The sequence below is a fragment of the Peromyscus maniculatus genome, chromosome 2 (assembly GCF_049852395.1).
Source record: "Peromyscus maniculatus bairdii isolate BWxNUB_F1_BW_parent chromosome 2, HU_Pman_BW_mat_3.1, whole genome shotgun sequence".
NCBI classification, from domain to species: Eukaryota; Metazoa; Chordata; class Mammalia; order Rodentia; family Cricetidae; genus Peromyscus; species Peromyscus maniculatus.
In genome coordinates this window covers 156,945,841-156,968,192 of record NC_134853.1, presented here as the reverse complement: position 1 = coordinate 156,968,192, position 22,352 = coordinate 156,945,841, and the positions used below count along the sequence as shown (strand labels likewise).

Below are 22,352 nucleotides of genomic sequence, written 5' to 3'. Positions count from 1 at the left end.
CTCATCACTGTAGGATTCCACAGCCACTCCAAGTCACTTGGTATGGCTCCTGGCCACTGATACCTGCAGAGCATCAAGGCTCCTAACACAGGAAGGGTTGCCACCTTAGTGGGATGCTTATAGGCTTAGCACTCCCCAGAGGGGCTCTTCTAACTGCCACCTCCACAACGGACAACCCTGGGTCCTAGAGACAGACAACACCCAGACCTACCCTGGATGGTCCCAAAGCCCAGAGCTCCCAGGACTGGGACCACCAAGCCAGGCCCCTGGTCACACAGTCTGACAGGGTCTTGAGGGCTGGCCCCTAATTGAGGTCATAGCTGACAGACAAGGCCCCCAGCTGTAGACATGGCCAGGCCAGGCTCCGAGGATCTGCTTCTGCCTAGTATCAGGGTTCCCGCTCAGGAAGAGCCAGTTCCCCACAGCGACCACTGAATGTCAGACCACCAGGCAAGGTTAGCAGGCAGCCTTTAAACAGCGGGGGCCTCTAGGACCCACAGAGTCTAGAGTTGAGAGGGACCCTCTGTCATGTCTTCTTTGTATGTATTCCTGGAGATCTCCTGTCCCGCTGCTTCCCAGGGATGCTGGGAGATACATGGTGTGAGGATTTAGGTGTGAGTCATGTGAGGTCAATGCTACACTTATCCCAGGATAAACAGGCCATGTTGCTCTCAGGCCCAGGCTTGGCCACAGCGCCAAAGGCAAACAAACTCCTTTCCACTGATAGTCTGGCCTCTGCCAAGAACCCTCCCACTCCTGGGACACGCTCTCTACTTCCATCAGTCCCCAGCCACCTTTTCCAGCATGTGTGATTGAGGGAAAATGGCCCCCAAAGGGAGTGGCACTATTAGGAGGTGTGGCCTTGTTGGATATGTATGATCTTGTTGGAGGACATGTGTCATAGGGAGGTGGGCTTTGAGGTCTCATATATGCTCAAGCCATGCCCAGTGAGATAGTTTTACTTCCTGTTGCCTGCACAAGATGCAGAACTCTGTTACCTCTCCAGCACCATGTCTGCCTGCACACCACCATGTTCCACCATGATAATGGACCAAACCTCTGGACTCTAAGCCACCCAATTACATATTTTCCTTTATAAGAGTTGCTGTGGTTATGGTGTCTCTTCACAGCTAAGACAGAAGTTGGTACCAGGAGTTGGGCATTGCTATAATAGGCTGGACCATGTTTTTGTTTGGAGTAATATGGTCTTTGGGAGTTTGGGTTAGGAAAGCAGTGGAATTAAGTAATGCTTCATTAATGGGCCATCCTAGTAGGAGCATGGAAGACAGTGGTGCTAAGAGTTATCTGAATTGTGAGGTACCAGCTCAAGAGGGCTCAGAGGAAAAGAGTATTAATTTGAGGCCTAGAGATAGTTCTTGTTATATTTTGGTGAAGAATGTAGCTGCCTTTTGCCCTTGTTCAAAGAGTCTGCCTGAGGCAAAAATAGATTTGGATTAATTCCATTGTCAGAGGAAATCTCAAAACAGTCTAGTATAGACTCTGTTGTGTGGTTATTATTGGTAACTCTAATGAAGATTTATAACGAAAAGGGATAAGCTGAGAAAGGAAAAATAAAATGTACAGGCTGAGAAGAAAAGGGGCACCAGGAAGTGGAATGAAGCTAAACCCTGTGTCCAAGGAGACAAACAGATTAAGAAATGGAATAAAGGGAGTGGTGACCTCAGGACAAGATCCCACCCAGCTAAGTTTCCTACTTGTGAAAAGGAATTAAAGAAAAGCTTAGAGCCAGGTGTGGCGGGGCACACCTTTAATTCCAGAACTTGGAAGGCAGAGGCTGGCAGATCTCTGAATTTAAGGCCAGCCTGGTCAACAGAGTAAGTTTCAGGACAGCCAAGCTTAGGCAGTGAAAGGCAGAAAGCTGGTGAAGACGTTATTGAATGAGGGACCATGTTCCAACCCTAGCAAGCAGCAGAACTTGGTAGCTTCAGCCATGTGGTTCTGGCTTTAGAGCTAAGGAAAGAAGAAAGGAGTTACAGAACAAATCTGCTGAGGCCAGGCATGAGTCAGGGATGTCACTGAATGGAGGCCTAGAGGGACCAATGCGAAGTTGAAGCCTGGATTGCCTCAGAGACTCCAAGATGTTGGAGATGTAGAGCCATGGGATACCTGCCTAGGAGAGCTGCTAACAGGAAGTGGAACCAGCCTAAGGGAGAGAAATATGTTGCAGCCAACAAAGCTGAAAAGAGTTGGAGATCTGAAAAGCGTTTTGACATCAGACATGGATATGCAGAGTTTGGAGTTTGCCCAGCTGCTTTTCAGTCTTGCTTTGGTCCAGCATTTCCTCATTATGTTCCCTTGTGTTTTGGAATGGCAATGTGCATCCTGTGCATTATCTTTTGGAAGTACGTGGTCTGCCTTTTGATTTTACAAGGGATTACAGTTAAGAGATGCATGAATCTCAAAAGAGACTTTGAACTTTAGACTTTTAAATAGGTTTGAGACTGTTACAGACTATGGGGACTTTTGAAGTTGGACTGAATGAATTTTTTGCATTATGATATGGCTACAAAGTCTTTGAGGACGAGGAAGTGGAATGCAGTGGTTTGAGGAAAAATGTCCTCCAAAGGGATTGGCACTATTAGGGGGTGTGGCCTTGTTGGAGGAAGTATGTCACTGTGGAGGCAGGCTTAGATATGCTCAAGCCATGCCCAGTGAGATAGTTCACTTCCTATTGCTGTGCAAGATGTAGAACTCTCAGCTACCTTTCCAGCACCATGTCTGCCTGCATGTCATCATGTCCCACCATGATGATAATGGACTGAACCTCTGAACTGTAAGCCACCCAATTAAATGTTTTCTTTTATAAAAGTTGCTGTGGTCATGATGTCTCTTCACAGCAATAAGACACCCTAAGACACAGTGTTACCAAGGAGAACTTCTCTTGGGGATGCCCCTGGTCCTCAGTTTTCTCCTCACACAGGTTCTTTTGTGACACCAAGAACAGTCTAGGTCAGGAACCCAAGTTCAAATCCCGGGTCCAACTCTTTGATATTCCTGTCTTTCCTATAGCTTTGGAAAAGTTGTGACATCTCTTTGAGGACCAGCTTTCCTAGAAACAAAAGGGGCACCATGGTGCCAACCCCACAGGGAGTGAATCAGGGTGACACCCTACAGGCACTGGCTCTCCCTGGGACACCCTCTCCTTCACACTGGCTCTCCCTGGGACACCCTCTCCTTCACACTGGCAGCTCGCGGGATCTCACCTCCCGGATCAGCTGTTTCTCAGCCTCAGTGTCCTGCTGCACAGCAGTGGGAGACAGCAGCTTCTCCTCAGGCTGGACAGGGTTCAGGGGTGTCTGAGTGGACAGCAGGGCTGGAGAGAAGGAGACAAGAGGAGTCGAGAGTGAGGCACCCAGGAACCAAGCATGAATATGCCCTTATGTAAAATAAAATGCAATTGACCAGCCACCGGAGTGCTCTGATTGGTCAATAAATAAAACACTGATTGGCCAGTGGCTGCAGGAAGTGTAGGCAGGACTAACAGAGAGGAGAAAAGAAAGAACAAGAAGGCAGAAGGAGTCACTGCCAGCCGCTGCCAGGACAAGCAACATGTGAAGATGCTGGTAAGCCACGAGCCGTGTGGCAGGGTATAGATTTATGGGAATGGATTAATTTAAGCTATAAGAACAGTTAGCAAGAAGCCTGCCACAGCCATACAGTTTGTAAGCAATATGTCTCTGTGTTTACTTGTTTGGGTCTGAGCGGCTGTGGGACTGGCGGGTGACAAAGATTTGTCCTGACTGTGGGCAAAGCAGGAAAACTCTAGCTACACCGGAGAGTCCAGGACACTGGAGAAGTAGTGCTGGACACAACTCCACACCATTGTGCACTGTGCACTGGGGAGAAAGCTGAGCATCAGGGTTCTAACCCAGGAAGGGCCCCCATTAGCTGCTGAGTTGGGGACCCACCGGGGATCTGGTACTTCCTTCTTCCCCTCCTGGTATCCCTTTACCAGTGTTGGGGGTTTGCAGTCAGGACAGGGAACGGGGAAGGAGGAGGGGAGGTGAAGGGCATCCTGCTACATCTTGCCACTCTACCTGGCCACCACTGTCCCCCACCTCCCCCACCATTTGAAGGCAGCCAGCAGTAGTATGTGGAGTTAGCTAAGTGCCTGTGGTGTTTGTGGGTCCTCACACTTCACCCCTGACCCTAGCAGGGGTGATTCACATGCCCGGGCCTCTATGGAGATTTTCTAACTGATCAAAGCCTTTTGGACTTGGATCCTCTCTGCCCGGCATGGCTGTCTGTCTGCCTTCAAGTTGGTTCCTCTTCCTCAGAGAGGCAAAGCCTGGGTCTGAGTCTTGTGTGTCCCCAGTGTCCAGCCCTGGTTTTTATATGAAGAACTGTAAGGGAGCTTTGCATGGATGGGTGGGTGGTGGGGAGGTGGGAGGGTTCAGGAAGGAGAACGGATGGGTGGCTATGTGAACAGTTGGGGGATGAAATCTGAATGGGTGGAGGATGGAGAACGGGGAGGAGGGGAGGAGGGTGTTGGGAGGATGGATGAGCAGGGGCTGTGTAAGCAGTGGAGTGAGTGGAAGGGAGGCAAGCATGTGGGAAGGTGTGGGGGAGGGGTGGCTTGTGGACAGGGGGGGGCAGTGGGCAGATAGCTGGGTGTAGAACGGGTCAACTGAGGCAGGCGGGCAGGACCAAGGGGCTGATGCTAGACTCTTCTATGCTCACTGTTCCTAAGAGACAGCATCAGAACACTCTGGTGTCTCAAGGCCTGCAGGCCTGTGCTCCAGCCCCAAGTGTGTATGCCTGCCAGATGACAGCCTGCAAATGTCAGGGGCAATTACAGGAGCTTGGGTGGGATGTGGGGAAGTGAGTCACCGGGATGCTAAGAACACAATGCCCCGGACACTGAACCAGGGGGACAGATGAGTAAGCCTGAGGTGGGGAGGGGGCTGTGGGCTTAGGGCTGACTGGACAGGCCAGCCAGCCAGGCCTCTTTCTGGGGCCACAGGCAGGTAGAGGCCATTACCACTGGGGTATGCTAAGTGGTGTCAAAGTACTTGCCCTTGGGATTCAGCGAGAGTGGGGACATTCTGATGGGAAATCTGCTTGGCCCCGCCCCCTCCCGCAGCCCCAGGCTGTCCCACCTGAGAGCTGGCCAGGGCCCATCTGCTGGGCCAGGATGGCCTTCAGCCTCTTGATCTCCTCCTGGTACTCTCGGAGCAGGGCATCCTTGGGGTCTTCATTAATGCGTGGCTTGTTCTTGATGTTCTTTGCCCGGTTGGCATAGCGCAGCGTGCTGAGGCTCTCGTCATAATTGTTGTCCGCCGGGGACAGGCAGGCCACCATCAGAGTCTTGGTGTTGCCGCCCAGCGAGTCCTGCAGGAGTCTCGTCAGCTTCGAATCCCGGTAAGGGATGTGCTTGCAACGTCCGTCCACCAGGGCCGAGATGACGTTGCCCAGTGCTGACAGTGACAGGTTGATCTTGGTGGCCTCCTTCAGCCTTTCCCCCGTGGCCCCCGTCTTGGATTGCCGCTCACTGCCCGCCAGGTCTACCAGGTTGAGTTTGCCTGCACGGAGGTGGTCTTTACCCCGCTCATCTGCAGACAGGCAGGCAAGGAGCAACAGCTGGTGAGCTCCACATCTTCCCAAGATGAGGGTGGCTGGCTACCAGGCCCTCGGGACCTACCATCCGCCTGGGGCTACATTTGAGCCTATCAGGAGTCTGTAAAGGAGGGGCTGCCATGGTACAGGTAAGAAGACTGAGGGTCAGCGATGGTGTGGAACTTTCCAGGGCCACACAGAAGCCAAGGAGGAAGTGGAAGGGGGGCTGGAGAGATGGCTCAGAGGTTAAGAGCACTGGCTGCTCTTCTAGAGGACCCAGGTTCAATTCCCAGCACCCACATGGCAGTTCACAACTGTCTGTAACTCCTGTTCCAGGGGATTTGACACCCCCACACAGACATATATGCAGGCAAAACACCAATGCTCATAAAAAAATAAGTCATTTAAAAATAAAAAGAAGCCAAGGAGTGGGGACAAGGCGGACACTCGGGGCTGCCTGACTCCGAAGACAAGGGTCTGTTCTCTGGGGACAGCAGTCTCTTTTACAACAGTTTGGACAGATTTCCTATGAGGCCAAAGGCAGAGGATGGCGGAGGGGAGATGGAAAGGTGGCAAGGGAACTGTACCTTCCGTGCAAAAACGACTGGCTTTGAAAGACAACCCTGCCCCCTTTCACACTGTAGGGCATAAACACAGCCACGCAGCTCCCTCACCCTGCAGGGACCCATCTGCAAAGTAAGACTACCCTTGAGTGGCATCCTACCCGGATTGGATGTGAGAGTCAACTGGCCACATAGTCTCTGACCAGTGCAGAGCAATCTTAAGGGAGAGAAAATGTTTGCTGACATTAGATGGTGTGAGGATTTGGGTCTGTAAATCTTTAAAAAAAAAAAAAAATGGAGCAGTAAGAGCCTAGCAATGTTTTTGGAGAGCACTTGTAGAATGTACCAGTGTATGTCATGAGCCTCGAGTATGTGTGTGCCCCATGCTTTCACAGTGCACACCAAGTCTAGCCTGAGCAAATGAGTCTCAGAGCAGAAATGGCCTTGGACACAAAGGTATCCTGGCACTGTGAAGCCAGAAACAATGTAAATGCCTCATGGATGACCGCTGAGGGGTGAGTGGAGCATCCTCCATCCGCCACTCACCGTCATGAAGACCTGGCAATGAGTCATAGGGAAAAAGAAAAAGAAAAAGAAAAAGAGGAGCCAGAGAAAACAGACTTAGCTGTATGGCCGCATTTAGATGTCAGCCTGCCCTTCAAACCTTCTGCAAATCCCAAGAGTGCTCATGATTCTCTCTCATCCATTGAGTCGGGCAGCTCTCCTGCCCCATTTGCAACTGTGAGGTGGGTGTCCTCTTCAGGTGGGTATCCCCAGGAACACCCAGGTTGATGTCCTTCATTCAAGCAAGTACCAGGGCGCTGGTCTGGGGACAGGTTGCCCAGGTTGCTGAATGGACAGTATGCAGGGAGGTTCTATCAGCCCTGGCCTTGACCCTGGGTCAGAGGTCTCTCCAGTTATGTTCCCAGTTGGGCTAGGCTGCTTCCTGCTCTGTGCTCTCTGCAGTTCTAATTGTGATGAACTACACACTAATGCAGCTGCAGCCTTAGTAGACAAGGTACCAGGAGGCTCTGGGTTCAAACTCTGGCTCCTCCACTTCATGGCTGGGGTACCCTGCATGAGAAAATCTCTTCACTTCTCAGAGCCTAAGTTTCCTATGTGTAAAAGGGGAATGATAACACCTGCCTCGAGGACAGCCTCAGTTACAGAGGTGAAGCGTAGGAGCCCTCACAGAGTATCTGCCCTCACGTAGCATCTCCCTGCACACAGCATTTCCCTCACACAGCATCTCCCTGCATTCAGCATCTCCCTGCACACAGCATTTCCCTCACACAGCATCTCCCTGCACACAGCATCTCCCTGCACACAGCATCTCCCTGCACACAGCATCTCCATTCACACAGCATCTGCCCTCACACAGCATCTCCCTGCATACAGCATCTCCCTGCATACAGCATCTGCCCTCACACAGCATCTCCCTGCACACAGCATCTCCCTGCATACAGCATCTGCTCTCACACAGCATCTCCCTGCACATAGCATCTCCCTGCACACAGCATCTCCCTGCATACAGCATCTGCTCTCACACAGCATCTCCCTGCACATAGCATCTCCCTGCACACAGCATCTCCCTGCATACAGCATCTGCTCTCACACAGCATCTCCCTGCACACAGCATCTCCCTGCACACAGCATCTCCCTGCATACAGCATCTGCTCTCACACAGCATCTCCCTGCACACAGCATCTCCCTTCACAAAGTATCTCCCTGCACACAGCATCTGCTCTCACACAGCATCTCCCTGCACACAGCATCTCCCTGCACACAGCATCTCCCCTCACACAGCATCTCCCTGTACACAGCATCTCCCTGCACACAGCATCTCCCTGCACACAGCATCTCCCTGCACACAGCATCTCCCTGCACACAGCATCTCCCTGCACACAGCATCTCCCTGCACACAGCATCTCCCTGTACACAGCATCTCCCTGCACACAGCATCTGCCCTCACACAGCATCTCCCTGCACACAGCATCTCCCTGCACACAGCATCTCCCTGCACACAGCATTTCCCTCACACAGCATCTCCCAGCACACAGCATCTCCCCTCACACAGCATCTCCCTGCACACAGCATCCAGCTTACAGGTACCCAGAATAACACCAGTTTCTTTCCCCTTTCTCAGCAGCTCTGCCAGGAAGAGGAAGAGGCAGGTGAATGAAGGGCAGAGAACATTACTGAGAAAGAGGAGGCCTAAGTTACACACAGACCTCTGGCCCTTCAGGTTTTCCAGGGATGAAATCCAGGGTCTGGAGCAGGCTACTCAAGTACTGAGCTCGAGCCCCAGCTCTGAGACTCTGTCTTCTCACCTGTAAAATGGAAGTGTGAGCTACTAGCTCATGGGAGCTGAAAAGAAATAGATGAGATCATGGGTGCATGCTGCCTGGCACATGGAAGTACTCAGTGTCATCTACCAGTTTTGAGATTGCTGGTGCAGATCCAGGAAACAGGTCCCAGCACAGGGAGGACCCTCGTCTGTTTCCTTCAGGCAGTTAAGGGCATCTTTTCCCAGTTCTCTAGGCTTCAGAGAGGTGAGATGCCCTCCTAGCAGGAGTGGGAACCTGACTCAGAATGCCTGGGCCACCCTCTGCCCGCAGCTGGCCCCATACCCACGGCATAGATCTCGATGCTGATGGTGAAGATGGAGTGTGAGCGGGAGGAGTCCTTATTCATCAGGGTATAGCCAACCGCACGGTTCTTCCAGCCGGTCTCCATGACGCGCTCGCACTGGGTCACGTTATGCACCGTGTGCATGGACAGCCCCTTGACATACACACCCTTCTCGGGGTGCTCCTTCAGCTGCAGAGAGGAGCAGGGAAGGCTGAGATCACCAAGGATCTCCAATAAACCCAAAGGCGGGACCCTGTCCAGGCTATCTGTGCGCTCTTAAACCATCCTGTAATAGGCAGGGGGCTCACTCCAGTGGAGCCGGCTGCAAACCTACTCCTGCCTCCTACCCATTGCAGGATCTTGGGCCAGTAACATCCTGAAGCTCAATATGCACATCTGGAAAATGGGCATGACATACCTATTTCATGGGCATGGTAAAGATTCAGTAAAGTGCCGGGCGGTGGTGGCGCACGCCTTTAATCCCAGCACTCGGGAGGCAGAGCCAGGCGGATCTCTGTGAGTTCGAGGCCAGCCTGGGCTACCAAGTGAGCTCCAGGAAAGGCGCAAAGCTACGCAGAGAAACCCTGTCTCGAAAAACCAAAGGAAAAAAAAAAAAGATTCAGTAAAGTAAGGCAGACAAGCTTTGTATGGGACCCTCAGCTTCTGGAAGAGGATGGGGCTAGCACCCGGGGCTCTGAATGTATCTCCTTTGTCCTGTCCACATGGCTTCTGATATCCCCTCTTCTGATATGACTGGGGCAATGGAAATGTTTCCTGACTCCTGGATGATGGCAGGTGGAGAGTCGTTTGTTGCCCAAGCCCACACGGCTCTCAGCTCAGCCCTCGGAGGTGGCAGCGAGTAAGCTATGCATGCCCTGGATGTTCCCGGCTTCCTTTCCAGGCAGCCAAGGAGCTTTGTTGCTTACTCTGAGCAGTGAATGCAGAATTTCTCAAGAGGAAAGAAAACCACACTGGTAAGAACAGAATGAAGGGCTGGGCGCGGCAGGGCACGTCTGTAATCTTAGCACTCAGTGGGCAGAGGCAGAACTACTGCAAATTCGAGGCCAACCTGGGCTACACAGCAAGACCGTGTCTTGGCCGGGAGAAGGAAGGAAAGCAGATCAACAACAAGTGTTTGCCCGCCAAGTGGCCACGCCGACTGGAGCCCAGAAGGCTCAGCGGTCTGCTCTAGGGGTCCCAGGAGTCCAGTGGGGACACAGGCTAGCTCTAGCTGCTTGGGTGTGAAGTCCCATTGGGGCTGGTTCTAGGGAACAGATAAGTAACTGAGGCACAGAAAGGTTAAATGACTTGCTGAAAGCCATACGGCTGTCAGTGGGTTCAGTGGCAGAGGCTTCAGGAGCAGGATAAAGAGTCACAGAGGACAGGCACAAAGGACAGGCTCCTGCAAACAGAGGCAGGCAGCACCCAGAAAGCGGACTACATGGATCCCACTACACTCCCAGGATCTAGAGCCCAGCTGGGGGCACACAGCAGGTCTGGTGAGTGTCTGCTCACTTTCACAAAGAGCATACTGGGCTGGAGAGATGGCTCAGTGGTTAAGAGCACTTGTTACTCTTGCAGAGGACCCGGGTTCAATTCCCAGTGTTCACATGATGGCTCCCAACCATATATAGCTCCAGTTCCAGGGTGTCATAGCTCGACAGCCTCTTCTGGTTTCTGGAGGGCCTAGACATGTACACAGTGCACAGACAAACAAAATCCATACATACAGCAACATACAAACATACATACAGGCAAAACACTCATAGGTGTAAAAATAAAAATAAATCCATCTAAAATTTTTTTTGTTGTTGTTAAAAAGAGTTAGCCGGGCGGTGGTGGCGCACGCCTTTAATCCCAGCACTCGGGAGGCAGAGCCAGGCGGATCTTTGTGAGTTCGAGGCTAGCCTGGGCTACCAAGTGAGTTCCAGGAAAGGCGCAAAGCTACACAGAGAAACCCTGTCTTGAAAAACCAAAAAAAAAAAAAAAAAAAAAAAAAAAAAGAGTCTATTTAGGATGGGCAGTGGTGGTGCATCCTTTTAATCCCAGCACTCAGGAGGCAGAGCCAGGCAGATCTCTGTGAGTTCAAGGCTAACCTGATCTACAGAGCGAGATCCAGGACAGGCACCAAAACTACACAGAGAAACCCTGTCTCGGAAACAAACAAACAAACAAGGGACCCTATTTTAAAAAGCATTATTATCTACCTTCCTGTTTATTCACCAGGACTCAGGCTAGAAACCTGCTAGATGAGGGACATCAGCTGGCTTCTGCAGACTTGAGTCACCTCAACTACGAAATGGGGATAACCCCCATCTCTGTAGACTACATGGAAATTAAGAAGGAAACAGGCCTGTGGTACCTTAGGGGGCTCGGTGGAAGCAGGTCATGAAGAGGACAGGGATGCTGCCTTCAGCACGAGTAACCTCGGAAGGCAAAACCAGCCCCTCATCTCTGATACCCTCGGGGTCTTTCCCACTGCTCTTACCCACACCCACTGCACATTCGGTCCTGGGGAGGTGCTGAGTGACAGCTGACAGCTGTACATCCTATCTCCCCTCAGTGACTGCTCATCTAGGCTCCAAGAAACCAGAGCCAGGTCTCCATGGCAACCAGCTGTGCTATGGCAGGGATGGAGAGGGGCACAGGCACATGGCTATGACTAGTGTCCAACTGGGAAGGGATATTCATTAGCTCTCCCCCAGACGTGGCTCAGGAGGGACTTTGGGAGGCCCCTGCAGGCTCTACTCCACTCCATGATCTATTGGGTGGAGATGTGGGGCAGTATTTATACTGGTTTGGGGGAGGGGAGGGGAGCTGGCTTCCCCAAACCTCCTGCTGACCTTCCCTGACTGAATAACTCCTAATTGTAAAACGTACCAGGCCCTATGCTAACCACGGGCTAAGAGCTTGCTCTCTGGAGCCTCGGGTCCCAATCCATTCCCACTCTGTGTGTTCTTTGGGTTATACATAGGTGCCTGAATCATAGAGGATGAGAACAGGATTCTCCTACGCGTACAGGAAAACCATCTGCATATCACCCACAAAGCAGCCTATCAAAGACCCAGTGCCTGCAGGGTGTGCACCGCTGAACACATCTATCACCTGCAGCCCCCAAGGCGGCGGGCTCCCTGAGCGAGGCCTTCCCAGGGTCCAGGGTAGCCAGGAAAGGATAGAGTCCCCACGGCACCCACATAAGTTGGTTGGAAGGTCTGTGGGCAGCAGGGCTGTGACCCTGAGGGTAGCCTTTCGGAGCTCCCAGCCCCCACCCAACTCTCCTGCCTGTCTCTCTGGCTGAGGGTGAGTCATGACTTACAGGCTCCCAACCCTCTTCTGGTGAGGGGGATGCTGCAGGTTGGTGGTAGAGGTTCCTGGCAGGGAGGGCAAAGAGCCGCCAGGCTTGGGCAAAGCCCGCTGCAGGAGGATGGGCGGGGTCTTGAGTGGATGGGTGGAAATTGAGGAGAGGAGGAGGGTCCAGTACAGTGTGTGACCTGGCATGCTGGTGCACATGGGTTCTGCCCAGTGAGCCTTTGCTGAAAACCATCAGTGGACCACTGTCCTCCCTCTCCTAAAGCTGGAATCACTGGCTTCCTAGTGGACCCTGGGGGGTGGGGGTGGAGGCTTGGCCAGATCATAAGCATCATGGCTGGAGGGGAAATCCAGCGGTATCCCAGCACAGATGAGGGGCAGCATCTCAGACTGGCCTCTCCTCCCTGGAGCAGGCCATTCGGTTTGTCAGTGCCCCAGGCAGGAGCAAGACCAGTACCACTGGCCAAGGCCAAGGTCAAGGGGTCCCAGCTGGGACTCCACACCCTCTCACTGGTTTCTAGTCCTGGCAGCATTTGCTTGCTCATTCTCTCTCTCTCTCTCTCTCTCTCTCTCTCTCTCTCTCTCTCTCTCTCTCTCTCTCTCTCTCTCTCCCCTCTCTCTCTCTCCTCTCTCTCCTCTCTCTCTCTCTCTCCCTCCCCCTCCCTCCCCCCTCCTTTCCCCTCCCCCTCCCTTCCCCTCTCCCTCCCTCTCTCCCCCTTGCTCACTCCCTCTTCCTCTTCTCTCCCTTCCTACTTCTAGGTTTCCTTCCTTCCTTCCTTCCTTCCTTCCTTCCTTCCTTCCTTCCTTCCTTCCTTTCTTTTTCTTTCCTTTTCTTTTTTGACAGTCTCCCTGTGTGATCCAGGTTGGCCTGGAACTGGCAATCCCCCTGCCTCAGTCTGCCCACTTCTAGGATTATAGCCTGGGCCATTAAGCCAAGTCCGGCAGGTTCCCGATCTCCCTGGGTGCCCAGGCAGTGACGCAGGTCCAGCCTACCTGGACAGAACCCTCCCGGGTCTTCCAGCTCTGCCTCCACCTTTAGGAAGCAGCACTCTCCACCCTAAACCCGTTCTGTGAGGAGACTGAGGACAACTTACAGAACGTGCCTGAGGCTCTCTAACTAAGCCAAAGCCCATCTTCACTGCCATGAGTGTGGCTCATCTGTCCTTGACTCTGCCCCTCAAGGGCTCCACTTGCGCGCCCCCTGTCGTTGCTGGGTTTTTCTCTAAAGCTCGCCTACTGGACACCCAGCGGGTGCTGACACTATGCCGAAGGCTTGCTCTGCTCACTGTCTTCAATTCTCAATACCCCTTTTCAAAGTGGACCAAGATGATGGAATCCTAGCCATATAAGCATCAGTAAAATAAGGTGTTTGAAGTTCAACCCCTTCACTTAGGGAGACCTGGGTTCAAGTCCAGGCTTAGCCACTTGCTGCACTGTATAACCTGGACAGGTAGAGGCTCTCTCAGCCTCCTTTCCACTCTGGTAAATTAGAGATGACAACAACCACCAGCAAGATTACTCCAAAAATGAAGTGGAAAAATGCACCTGAAGAGCCAGTAAATAGTAAGTAACTCATCCCTTTTTTAGGCCGTCTAGTAATTTTTATCAGTGGAAGTGTTTTCTAAAATAGAAATCTATTGGGAAACTCCACCTTGTTTCAACAGAGGTGGCCTTGCTCAAGGTGATATCCAGCCTGTGTGGTGGCAGCAGACACAACAGCCCACGTATTAGGTTCTCTAAGGACTCAAGTTCAAAAGGCCCCACTCTGACTGGACATGGTGATGTTTGTCCATGGTCCCAGTACTAGGGAAACCGAGGCAGTAGGATCCTGAGTCCCAGCACCGTCTGATATTAGCCTCTCCCCTGCGACCTTTCTGACCACCCCACATGGCTTCTGCACCCACCTCCAGCTTCTGCTTGGTGTCAGCGCCCAGCAGGTCACGGACATCTTCATTGTAGATCTCCAGATAGGAAGCCCGGACCAGGAACTTGGTGTTTTCTGCACACTGCAGGAAGCAGAGCATGAATAGATGGCTGGTGCCAAACCTTCCTGATGCTCAGGCCACAGCTGAGACATGGAGGAGGAGGGAGACATCAGGCCACATGGGGCCTCACCCCCACCCTACCCCGCCTGCCCTGCTGGCAAGCCTTCTTCTCCAGCTCCAGAACCCTCAGACCTCCAAGCTGGCTTATGGCTATCTATCCAATGTGCTGCCTACAAACTTCACAGGAAGGGAGATGGAAACCTGCACCCTACTCAGGTGAGAAACCGTGGTCACAGTTTCAGTGACTGCACCTGGACCAAGTCCTGGCTTTGGGCTGAAGAGTGGGAGCCTCTAGGGCCACCACAATTGGGAGTTGTCTAGTCTGGGGTCCATGAGGTTAGTATACAAAGAGCTTCCCACAAGTTTGGTCTTTAGTAACTGCTCAATGAATGGGGAAGCCATGACTGTTATAACCACTTCCTGTCACCATGTTCAGAGTCATCATACAAGAATGTTGAGTGATTTTTAACATTCAAAGACAGCAGGAGAAAAACACACAACCAACACTCTCCTTGGTTTTGTTTTTCACCCATGATCTCTTCAGAACCCAGGACTTGCCTCTGTTGACCCACGCAGAGTCAGGACCAGGTTCTGACTGCAACCCACAGTCCATGCCTCTGCCATAGGTACCCTGGGGGCCATCTGTGACACTTAGCCTTACCTCTTCCCATGTGAGGCCCATCCATACCTGAACACTCTCAAATACGTGCTCGAAGGCTCTGGGAATGATGCCTCTCTGGCAGGGGGGATCCGGCAGGCCCTGCATGGTGAAGGATTTCCCACTGCCTGTCTGGCCATATGCAAAAATAGTACCGTTGTAGCCCTCAGTGACACCCTGAATGAGAGGGAACCAAGGTCAGGTGTTCAGATGACAGGTCCAGGTGGGCACCATGGTCCCCAAGCCCATGGACTCCAGTGCCCTGCCAGGGTCCCCATGGAACAAGGCAGCACTCTGTCCTCAAACAATGGTCTGATGGGATTAAACATCACGCCAAGGTTGGGGTTATCTAAAAGCCCGTGCTGGGGGGCCAACTTGGTTCAAATTGTATCTTGGTTCAAATTGTATCTCCATGCTTGTTTTGCTTCTTCGTGCACTGTTGGAGACAGAACTCAAGGTCTCACATATGCTAGGCAAGGGTGCTACCACCAAGCCACACCCTCAGCCCATCTCCACTCTTTACTGGACTGGTCTTGGACTTGGCACATGGGCTCTCAGTCTCCTCGCCCGTCATAAAGGATGAGGACACAGCCCCTTCCTAAAGCTGAATCATCTCAGGTATTAAGTGTGGCAAGTGCAGGCACGGACAGGTGCTTGCTAGATGTCTGCCGGGCATGTGGGGAGGGCAGACACAATGCTTCTCACCCAGGCCAGGGAGGCGGTGCACACAGGACAGAAGTCCAGAGAATCGTGAAGGGAGGGAGTCAAAGAGAGGAAGCAGGAAGGCGTGGGAAGAAGCAGGCAAGGCCTTCTGGATAGGAGGGGCAGGACAGAAGTCGAGCTGCTGCCGAGGAGGCCTGGACAGGGGACAGGTAACTGACAGGAAGAGGAAGCTCTGCATCTACAATCCGCCTGTCTCCTAGGCTTAGGAAGGAGACAGGCGCTGTCTCTGTAGGGATGTTACCTAGTTCGGATCAGCAGTAGGTCTGAGAAGCTTATACTGCTTGCCATTGTGGCCGAGTAATGTATGAGTGCACAAGAAACTCATAGCAGAAGACAGCTGACATATTAAAAGCCAAATAACACCAAATATTCCTTGATATTTGACTTCTCTGCTAGAAGAATTCCTTGATCCTTCTTCTAGGTATAGCTTTATCATATGCAGCTGAATCTCTATTTCATATTCTTGCAGCCTGCAGCAGATCCGGGCCAAGGGGGCACAGGAGAGTCCATCTCTGGCAGGTGCATCTGGGAGTGGGGTATGGATGAGGAGGCCGAGAAAGAAGACAAACGGTACCACTTCCACGGCCACTCTCTCATGGTCCCTTTATTCACCCCGCGGGTCCTAGCTGTCTTTTCTGTCTCAGGAACTGAACCAGTTCTGGTTAGAGGGAGAGGGAGCTGAAGGAGGTAGCCACAGTCCCTGTCCTCAGGGCTCTTGGGATTACAGGGAGCAGAACTAACTATGGAGCATCTGCGATGGTTAATATTGTCAACTTGATGGGATTGAGAGTTACCATGGAAACAAATCTCTCGACATGTCTATGAGGGGGCATCTAGGTTAGGTTAACTGAGGTGGGAAGTCAAGGTCAGGTTAACTGAGGTGGGAAGACACACCCTAAACATAGCAGTACCAGCCCGTGTGCTGGAGGTCCAGGTTGAGCAAGGAAAAAAGCTGAGCGTGACGTCTGCTTCCTGACTGGATGACTGTGACATAGGCCTCACACTCCTCACCAGGCCCTCCCCCACTGTGACGGGCTGCTAACCCAAACAAAACCTTTTTTCCTGAACTTGCAGTTGTCAGATGTTCTGACTTAACAAGACAGGAATGCTGCTGGCACAAGATGGCTGGTACCCAGTCAAAGCCCCCGCCCCCGGCCGAGGACAAGTGCTTCCTTTTCTGCAGTAGAAATGGGCAAGTCCACCCAATCTAGGAAAACTGTGACCACACTGGGGTCCTGCAGCTCCTCAGAGGTGGGGGGCTGCATGCAGGGGTGGGGGCTTGAAAATGGGGACAAATGACTTCCGAGAAAGGACCCAACCCTGTGCCGGGCTTCTCAAACCCACATGCAGCTACAGTGGGACAGTCACATGACGCCCCTGGAGAAGATGAAGCAGTTGAAAGAGTGTCACTGTAGCCAGAGTCCAGGGAAGGGACTCTACGGAAGCATTCACAGTCACAAGGCAGAAGCTCCATTCTCCGGGGTAGCCAAGAGCCTGACTGGGGAGGTGCTGGTGCAGCTTGGGGGACTGAGTTTATTCTTTCACAGGGTTTCACACATGCTTGGCAAGTGTTCTACCCCTGAGCTACACATCTTATTTGTGTGGGGAGGGGAACTCTTGCAGCCAGCACGATCTCAAAATCAGCAGCTGAGGATGACCTTGCACTACTGATAGCCTGCTTCCACCTTCTCGGGAGCTAGAATTACAAGCAGAGGCCACTAGGTAGGGGGACTGAACCCAGGACTGTGTGCTGAGCAAGCACCATATCAATGGGCCACATCTCCACCCTGCCCCTCTTTGCTCTCTCTGGTTTCAGACGGGCCTGGAATTTCTTGGTATCCTCCTGGCTCTGTCTTCCAAGTTCTGGGATTATAAGTGTGCACTACCACAAGGGCCCTTCACTTCATTTTAAAGATTGGAATGGAGCCAGGTAGTGGTGGCATATGCCTTTAATACCAGCACTCGGGAGGAAGAGGCAAGTGGATCTCTGTGAGTTCAAGGCCAGCCTGGTCTACAGAGTGAGATCCAGGACAGGCGCCAAAACTACACAGAGAAACCCTGTTTTGAAAAAAACAAAACAAAACAACAACAACAACAAAAACAAAATAACAAACAAAAAAGATTGGAATTGAGATGTGTTTTAAATATAAAATACCAGAATTCACAGTCTTTTTCTTTTTTTCAAGAAAGACTTTCTCTGTGCAACAGCCCTGGCTGTCCTAGAACTCACTTTGTAGACCAGGCTGGCCTTGAACTCACAGAGGTCTGCCTGCCTCTGCCTCCTAAGTGCTGGGACTAAAAGGGCACACCACCATGCCCAGCTACAGACTTCACAGTCTTAATTTAATTAACATAAAATACATTAACTCTGTTATAATCAGTTTTATTTCACTCCTCTTAGGTTTTAGAAGGCCACCCCTGGGGGAGCTAAAACTGTGCATGTGGCTCAAGCCAGCTGTGTAAAGCAGCTTTACTGATGCATTTAAACTTAACGTAATTGAAAATTATTATAGCCGGGCATGGCGGCGCACACCTTTAATCCCAGCACTCAGGAGGCAGAGGCAGGTGGATCTCCCGTGAGTTAGAGGCCAGCCTGGGCTACAGAGTTCTAGGACAGCCAGGGCTACACAGAAAACCCCTGTCTCACAAAACAACAAACAAAAAAAAAATGATTATGGCTTGAATCAGAAGTGTCCCCCACAGGTCATGTCTTGAGTAATACTGTTTGGGGGTGCTGCAGAATCTTCAGGGGCTCAGCTGGCAGACGCAGGTTACCCGGAACAGGCTTTTGAAGCTTATAACCCACTCCCTAGTTCTGGCTCGTCTGCCTGCTGAGTGGCGGTGTGAGGGGTCCTGCTGCACTGAGCCCTGAAACAGTGAGCCACAATACTCCCTCCCCCCTCCCTTCTGTCAGGTATGGGGGTCACAGTGATGCAGAAGTAACCGATATGCTCAGGTCTTCCATGGTACCAGTCTCCGTCCTGTGGCCCCTTGCCACCTGTGTCTAGTGGGTACCTCACTGGTAAGTGCACAGACAGAGCATTTCCATTGTTCCAGTATGTTCCATAGGACAGCATTGCCCCGATAAAGTAGAAAACGACTTTAGGTGTATTTCTAAGATGAAACAAAGATTTTTTTTTAAAGTCTGACATGGTAACTGATACTCTGGGGGGTCCTAGGGGACAAGCACATGTGAGGCAGGTGCCCAATGTCCACCAATTGGTCACTGTATACCGCTGCCCCGTTCTGTCTTATTAAACTATGAAATTTAGTGGGTTTTCATGAAATCAACTGTTGATTGTTGTAGAAGATTATTTTAAGGTGTGTTATATTTGTTTATGCTCTGGAACACTTGTTTAATGATACAAAGATGTGTTGCATTCTTCTATGTTGCATTGTTTAACTCTGTGAAGCTGTGTTACTTTGCCTGTCTAAAACACCTGATTGGTCTAATAAAGAGCTGAACAGCCAATAGCTAGGCAGGAGAAAGGATAGGCAGGGCTGGCAGGCAGAGAGAATAAAAAGGAGGAGAAATCTGGGAAGGGAGGATAAAGGAGCAAGAAAAGGAGGAGGGGAGGACATCAGGGGCCAGCCACAGAGTAAGAAGAAAGGAATACAGAATACAGAATAGAGAAAGATAAAAGCGCAGAAGCATAAGGTAGACAGGATAATTTAAGTTAAGAAAAGCTGGCTAGAAACAAGCCAAGCTAAGCTGGGCATTCTAAAGTAAGAATAAGCCTCTGTATGATTTATTTGGGAGCTGGGTGGTGGGCCCCCAAAGAAGAAAAGATTAAAAAAAAAATTGCACAAAGTGGAGCTTGAATTTCCATAAGGCCTGAGAAAGCTTTAAATAAAAAAAAAAAAAAAAAAAAAAAAAAAAAAAAAAGACATGGCCCCTTTAAGAGATTCTGGTATACAGCAGAGCAACTAAGTAAAAGCACCTGCCACAGTGTCAGGTACCAGCATTCCATAGCTAGGAAGAATGAGTTTTAGGCTTGCCTCTCAGGAACCTAGAAGTGGGCGGAGCCAGCCAATAGGGCTGCTTGGAGGACCCAGCTGTAGTTTAGCACTTTAAAGTTTGCTCACATGGTAAAAAAAAGGTTAAACGATATGCGGTAAAAGAGATCCAGACAGAAAAACACCTCTAAACAGGTTCCAGTGTGCTTAACAATGGTGTAGGCTTAAGAAAGAAAAGAAAATGGGTATAGAAAGTTGTAGAAAGAAATAGTTTAAAAATAATAAAGTCTTTAAAGAAAGAATAAAAGTAATATAGAAGAAAAAAGCCACGTAAGATGGGAAATGCACAGAGAGTCTGGATCCTGTGTGTTATTGCGTTGGTTTCGAATGTTTTGATGGTTGACAAGCAAATGACAGCTGTTGAGAGACATGGGACTGAAAGAGGAACTGATGAAATAAATCAGCTTAGATATTTTAAGAATGCCTTAACTTTAAAATAGAACTCAAAAAATGTATTTGTCAAATGGAAGTCAAAAATGCTTTGGAGAAGAGGTCTTGCTTGTTTCCACAGGAAACAAGAGGCTGTGGATTCGTTCCAGGTTAATATGGATCAGGTTTGATCAAAACAGACCTCTTGAAACTTGACAGGTGATATCTATCAACACAGGTTATAACTGGTCTACCCAGGACTTGGCCATTATCTCAGTTTTTCTCAGGGACCCATAAAAGATGTCTTTGCCCACAGACAACAGGAAACAGTCTGAAGAACACGACACCCACATTCCCAAGAGAAGGGATGGGTGGTCTTTGGTTATTTTGTGAGTTATAGATATTCATTATCATTTAGTGAAATATAGTACATTGATACAAATGTAAAGTTATTCTTGTTATACTGTATATATGTTTCTACTCTTGTTTAAGGTATTGTAGTCATGAAGTTCATTTTAAAATGTAAGGTAAAATCCTAGTTTTAAAAGTTATTATAAATTATTTAGGATAATCTAGAAACACAGGTTAGCAGTTAGTCATTTATAACAATCAAATTTGTAGATATTTTAGACATGTTTTCAAGGTCCTACAGAGATAAATTTTAGATAAATGGTCTTCAAACACGTCAAAGACCTATAGAATATGGCATTTAAAATGTTTTGTTAACATAGGGTTTTTCACGACAATGAGACACATCTGTTCCTGGCAGCACCAATTTACTTCAGAGAAGATGATGGGCATTGGAGAAACTCCTTATGGAGTTTGCTTTTGTTGTGGCAAAGCTAGCCATTGGGAAAAGAAACTGCCTTTGCCTGGACTGCCTGACAGTATGCTATACAAACTGGACATGCAGGACACACAGGAAAAAGACCGTTGAACTTTGCCAAGACAAGACAGGACAGTTCTTTGCGATTCTTGCTTCACAGAGCAGTCTGCCAGACCTTCTGCAGGACACAGAAGAAAGCAACTGATGAACTTTGCCAATACAAGGCAGGACAGTCCTTCAAATTTTCTGCTTCACTGGAAAGTCTGCCAGATATTCTAGGCCTTTAGGCTAAGATGGATGCCCCAACATTGCAGAGGAACTTTGGATGACTGTCCAAGGCAGCAAGATGTCTCTGTTATTAGGTAATATTACATCCTTCTGGGTCTTTGATGGAGTTAAAGACTAAATAATTAGAGTTTCAATTTTCCCTATGAAAGTAAATTAGGTATAAAACTTTGAAGTCACTAAGATGGGATGGATGGTGGAGTGTTTTCTCTAAATTTGCTAAATACAAATGGACCGAATATTGCAAATGTAATTCTTACTTGGTAACTGTTTTTGTTGTATACAGTTTTACTATGTTAAAGTTAAAACCTTTCATTTTTATTTAGACAAAAAAGGAGGAAATGTTGTAGAATATTATTTTAAGATACATTAGGTTTGTTTATGCTGTGGAACATGTTTAATGAAGCAAAGATGTTGTATTCTTTTATGTTGCATTTATTTAACTCTGTAAAGCTGTGCTATTTTGTTTGTCTAAAATACCTGACTGGTCTAATAATGAGATGAATGGCCAATAGTGAGGCAGGAGAAAGGATAGGTAGGGCTGTAGGCAGAGAGAATAAATAGGAGGAGAACTCTGGGAGGAAAAGATTAAGGAGCAAGAAAAGGAGGAGGACATCAGGCACCAGGCACCCGGCTACACAGCAAGCCATGGAGTAAGAAGTAAAGAAAGGTATACAGGGATAGAGCAAGATAAAAGCCAGCCAAGCTAAGGCTGGGCATTCATAAGTAAGAATAAGCCTCTGTGTGATTTATTTGGGAGCTGGGTGGTGGGCCCCCAAAGAGCAGAAGAGTAAAAAAAAAAAAATTCATCGATCTCTCTCTCTCTCTCTCTGTGTGTGTGTGTGTGTGTGTGTGTGTGTGTGTGTGTTGAGATCAAACCTAGAGCATCACACAAACTGGACAAGAGCTCCACACTTGAGCTGTACCCCCAGCCCAGCAATGAGCTTGAACTTGGTGTTATCCTCAGCAAGAATCCTCATGACAGCACTTTAGACATGCTACATATTTCCTTCTACTAAACTAAGTGGAAACAATTGCACTATGTCTTCTGTATGCTCCCTCCCAAACATCTCCATGGGTAAACATTCTACCACTGCTTCTGCACAGGGGCCCGGGGCCACCCTTCTCGGACTGGTCATGATAGAAGCTGCGGTTATGCAGTCGACCAGAAGTAATTCATCAAGAGGCAACTCTGGCGAAATCTGTCAGGGGAGGAGATGGGATGGCAGGGCTCCCGGTTAAAGGGGCAGGGAAGCTGGATCAGGCAGGATGGGATAGGAGTCAGCCAAGGGTGGGTGTGGAGAAGGAAGCCCCGGGAGAGTTGAAAAGCTCAGACAGGGACAGGAGAT

General features: G+C 50.0%; 1 protein-coding gene across 4 annotated transcripts in view; it reads right to left on the bottom strand.

Moving 5' to 3' along the window:
- Nucleotides 1-22,352, bottom strand: part of Kif17 (kinesin family member 17) — a 38,641-nt gene that overhangs the window by 13,636 nt on the left and 2,653 nt on the right. For all 4 annotated transcript variants that reach the window (XM_015999322.3, XM_006980887.4, XM_006980886.4 and 1 more), the window contains exons 2-6: nucleotides 14,814-14,960; nucleotides 13,985-14,086; nucleotides 8,771-8,960; nucleotides 5,121-5,573; nucleotides 3,225-3,334 (exon numbers count right to left, since the gene is read on the bottom strand). In XM_015999322.3, coding sequence (XP_015854808.1) covers nucleotides 3,225-3,334; nucleotides 5,121-5,573; nucleotides 8,771-8,960; nucleotides 13,985-14,086; nucleotides 14,814-14,960 — 1,002 coding nt within the window. The remainder of the gene's footprint in view (nucleotides 1-3,224; nucleotides 3,335-5,120; nucleotides 5,574-8,770; nucleotides 8,961-13,984; nucleotides 14,087-14,813; nucleotides 14,961-22,352) is intronic.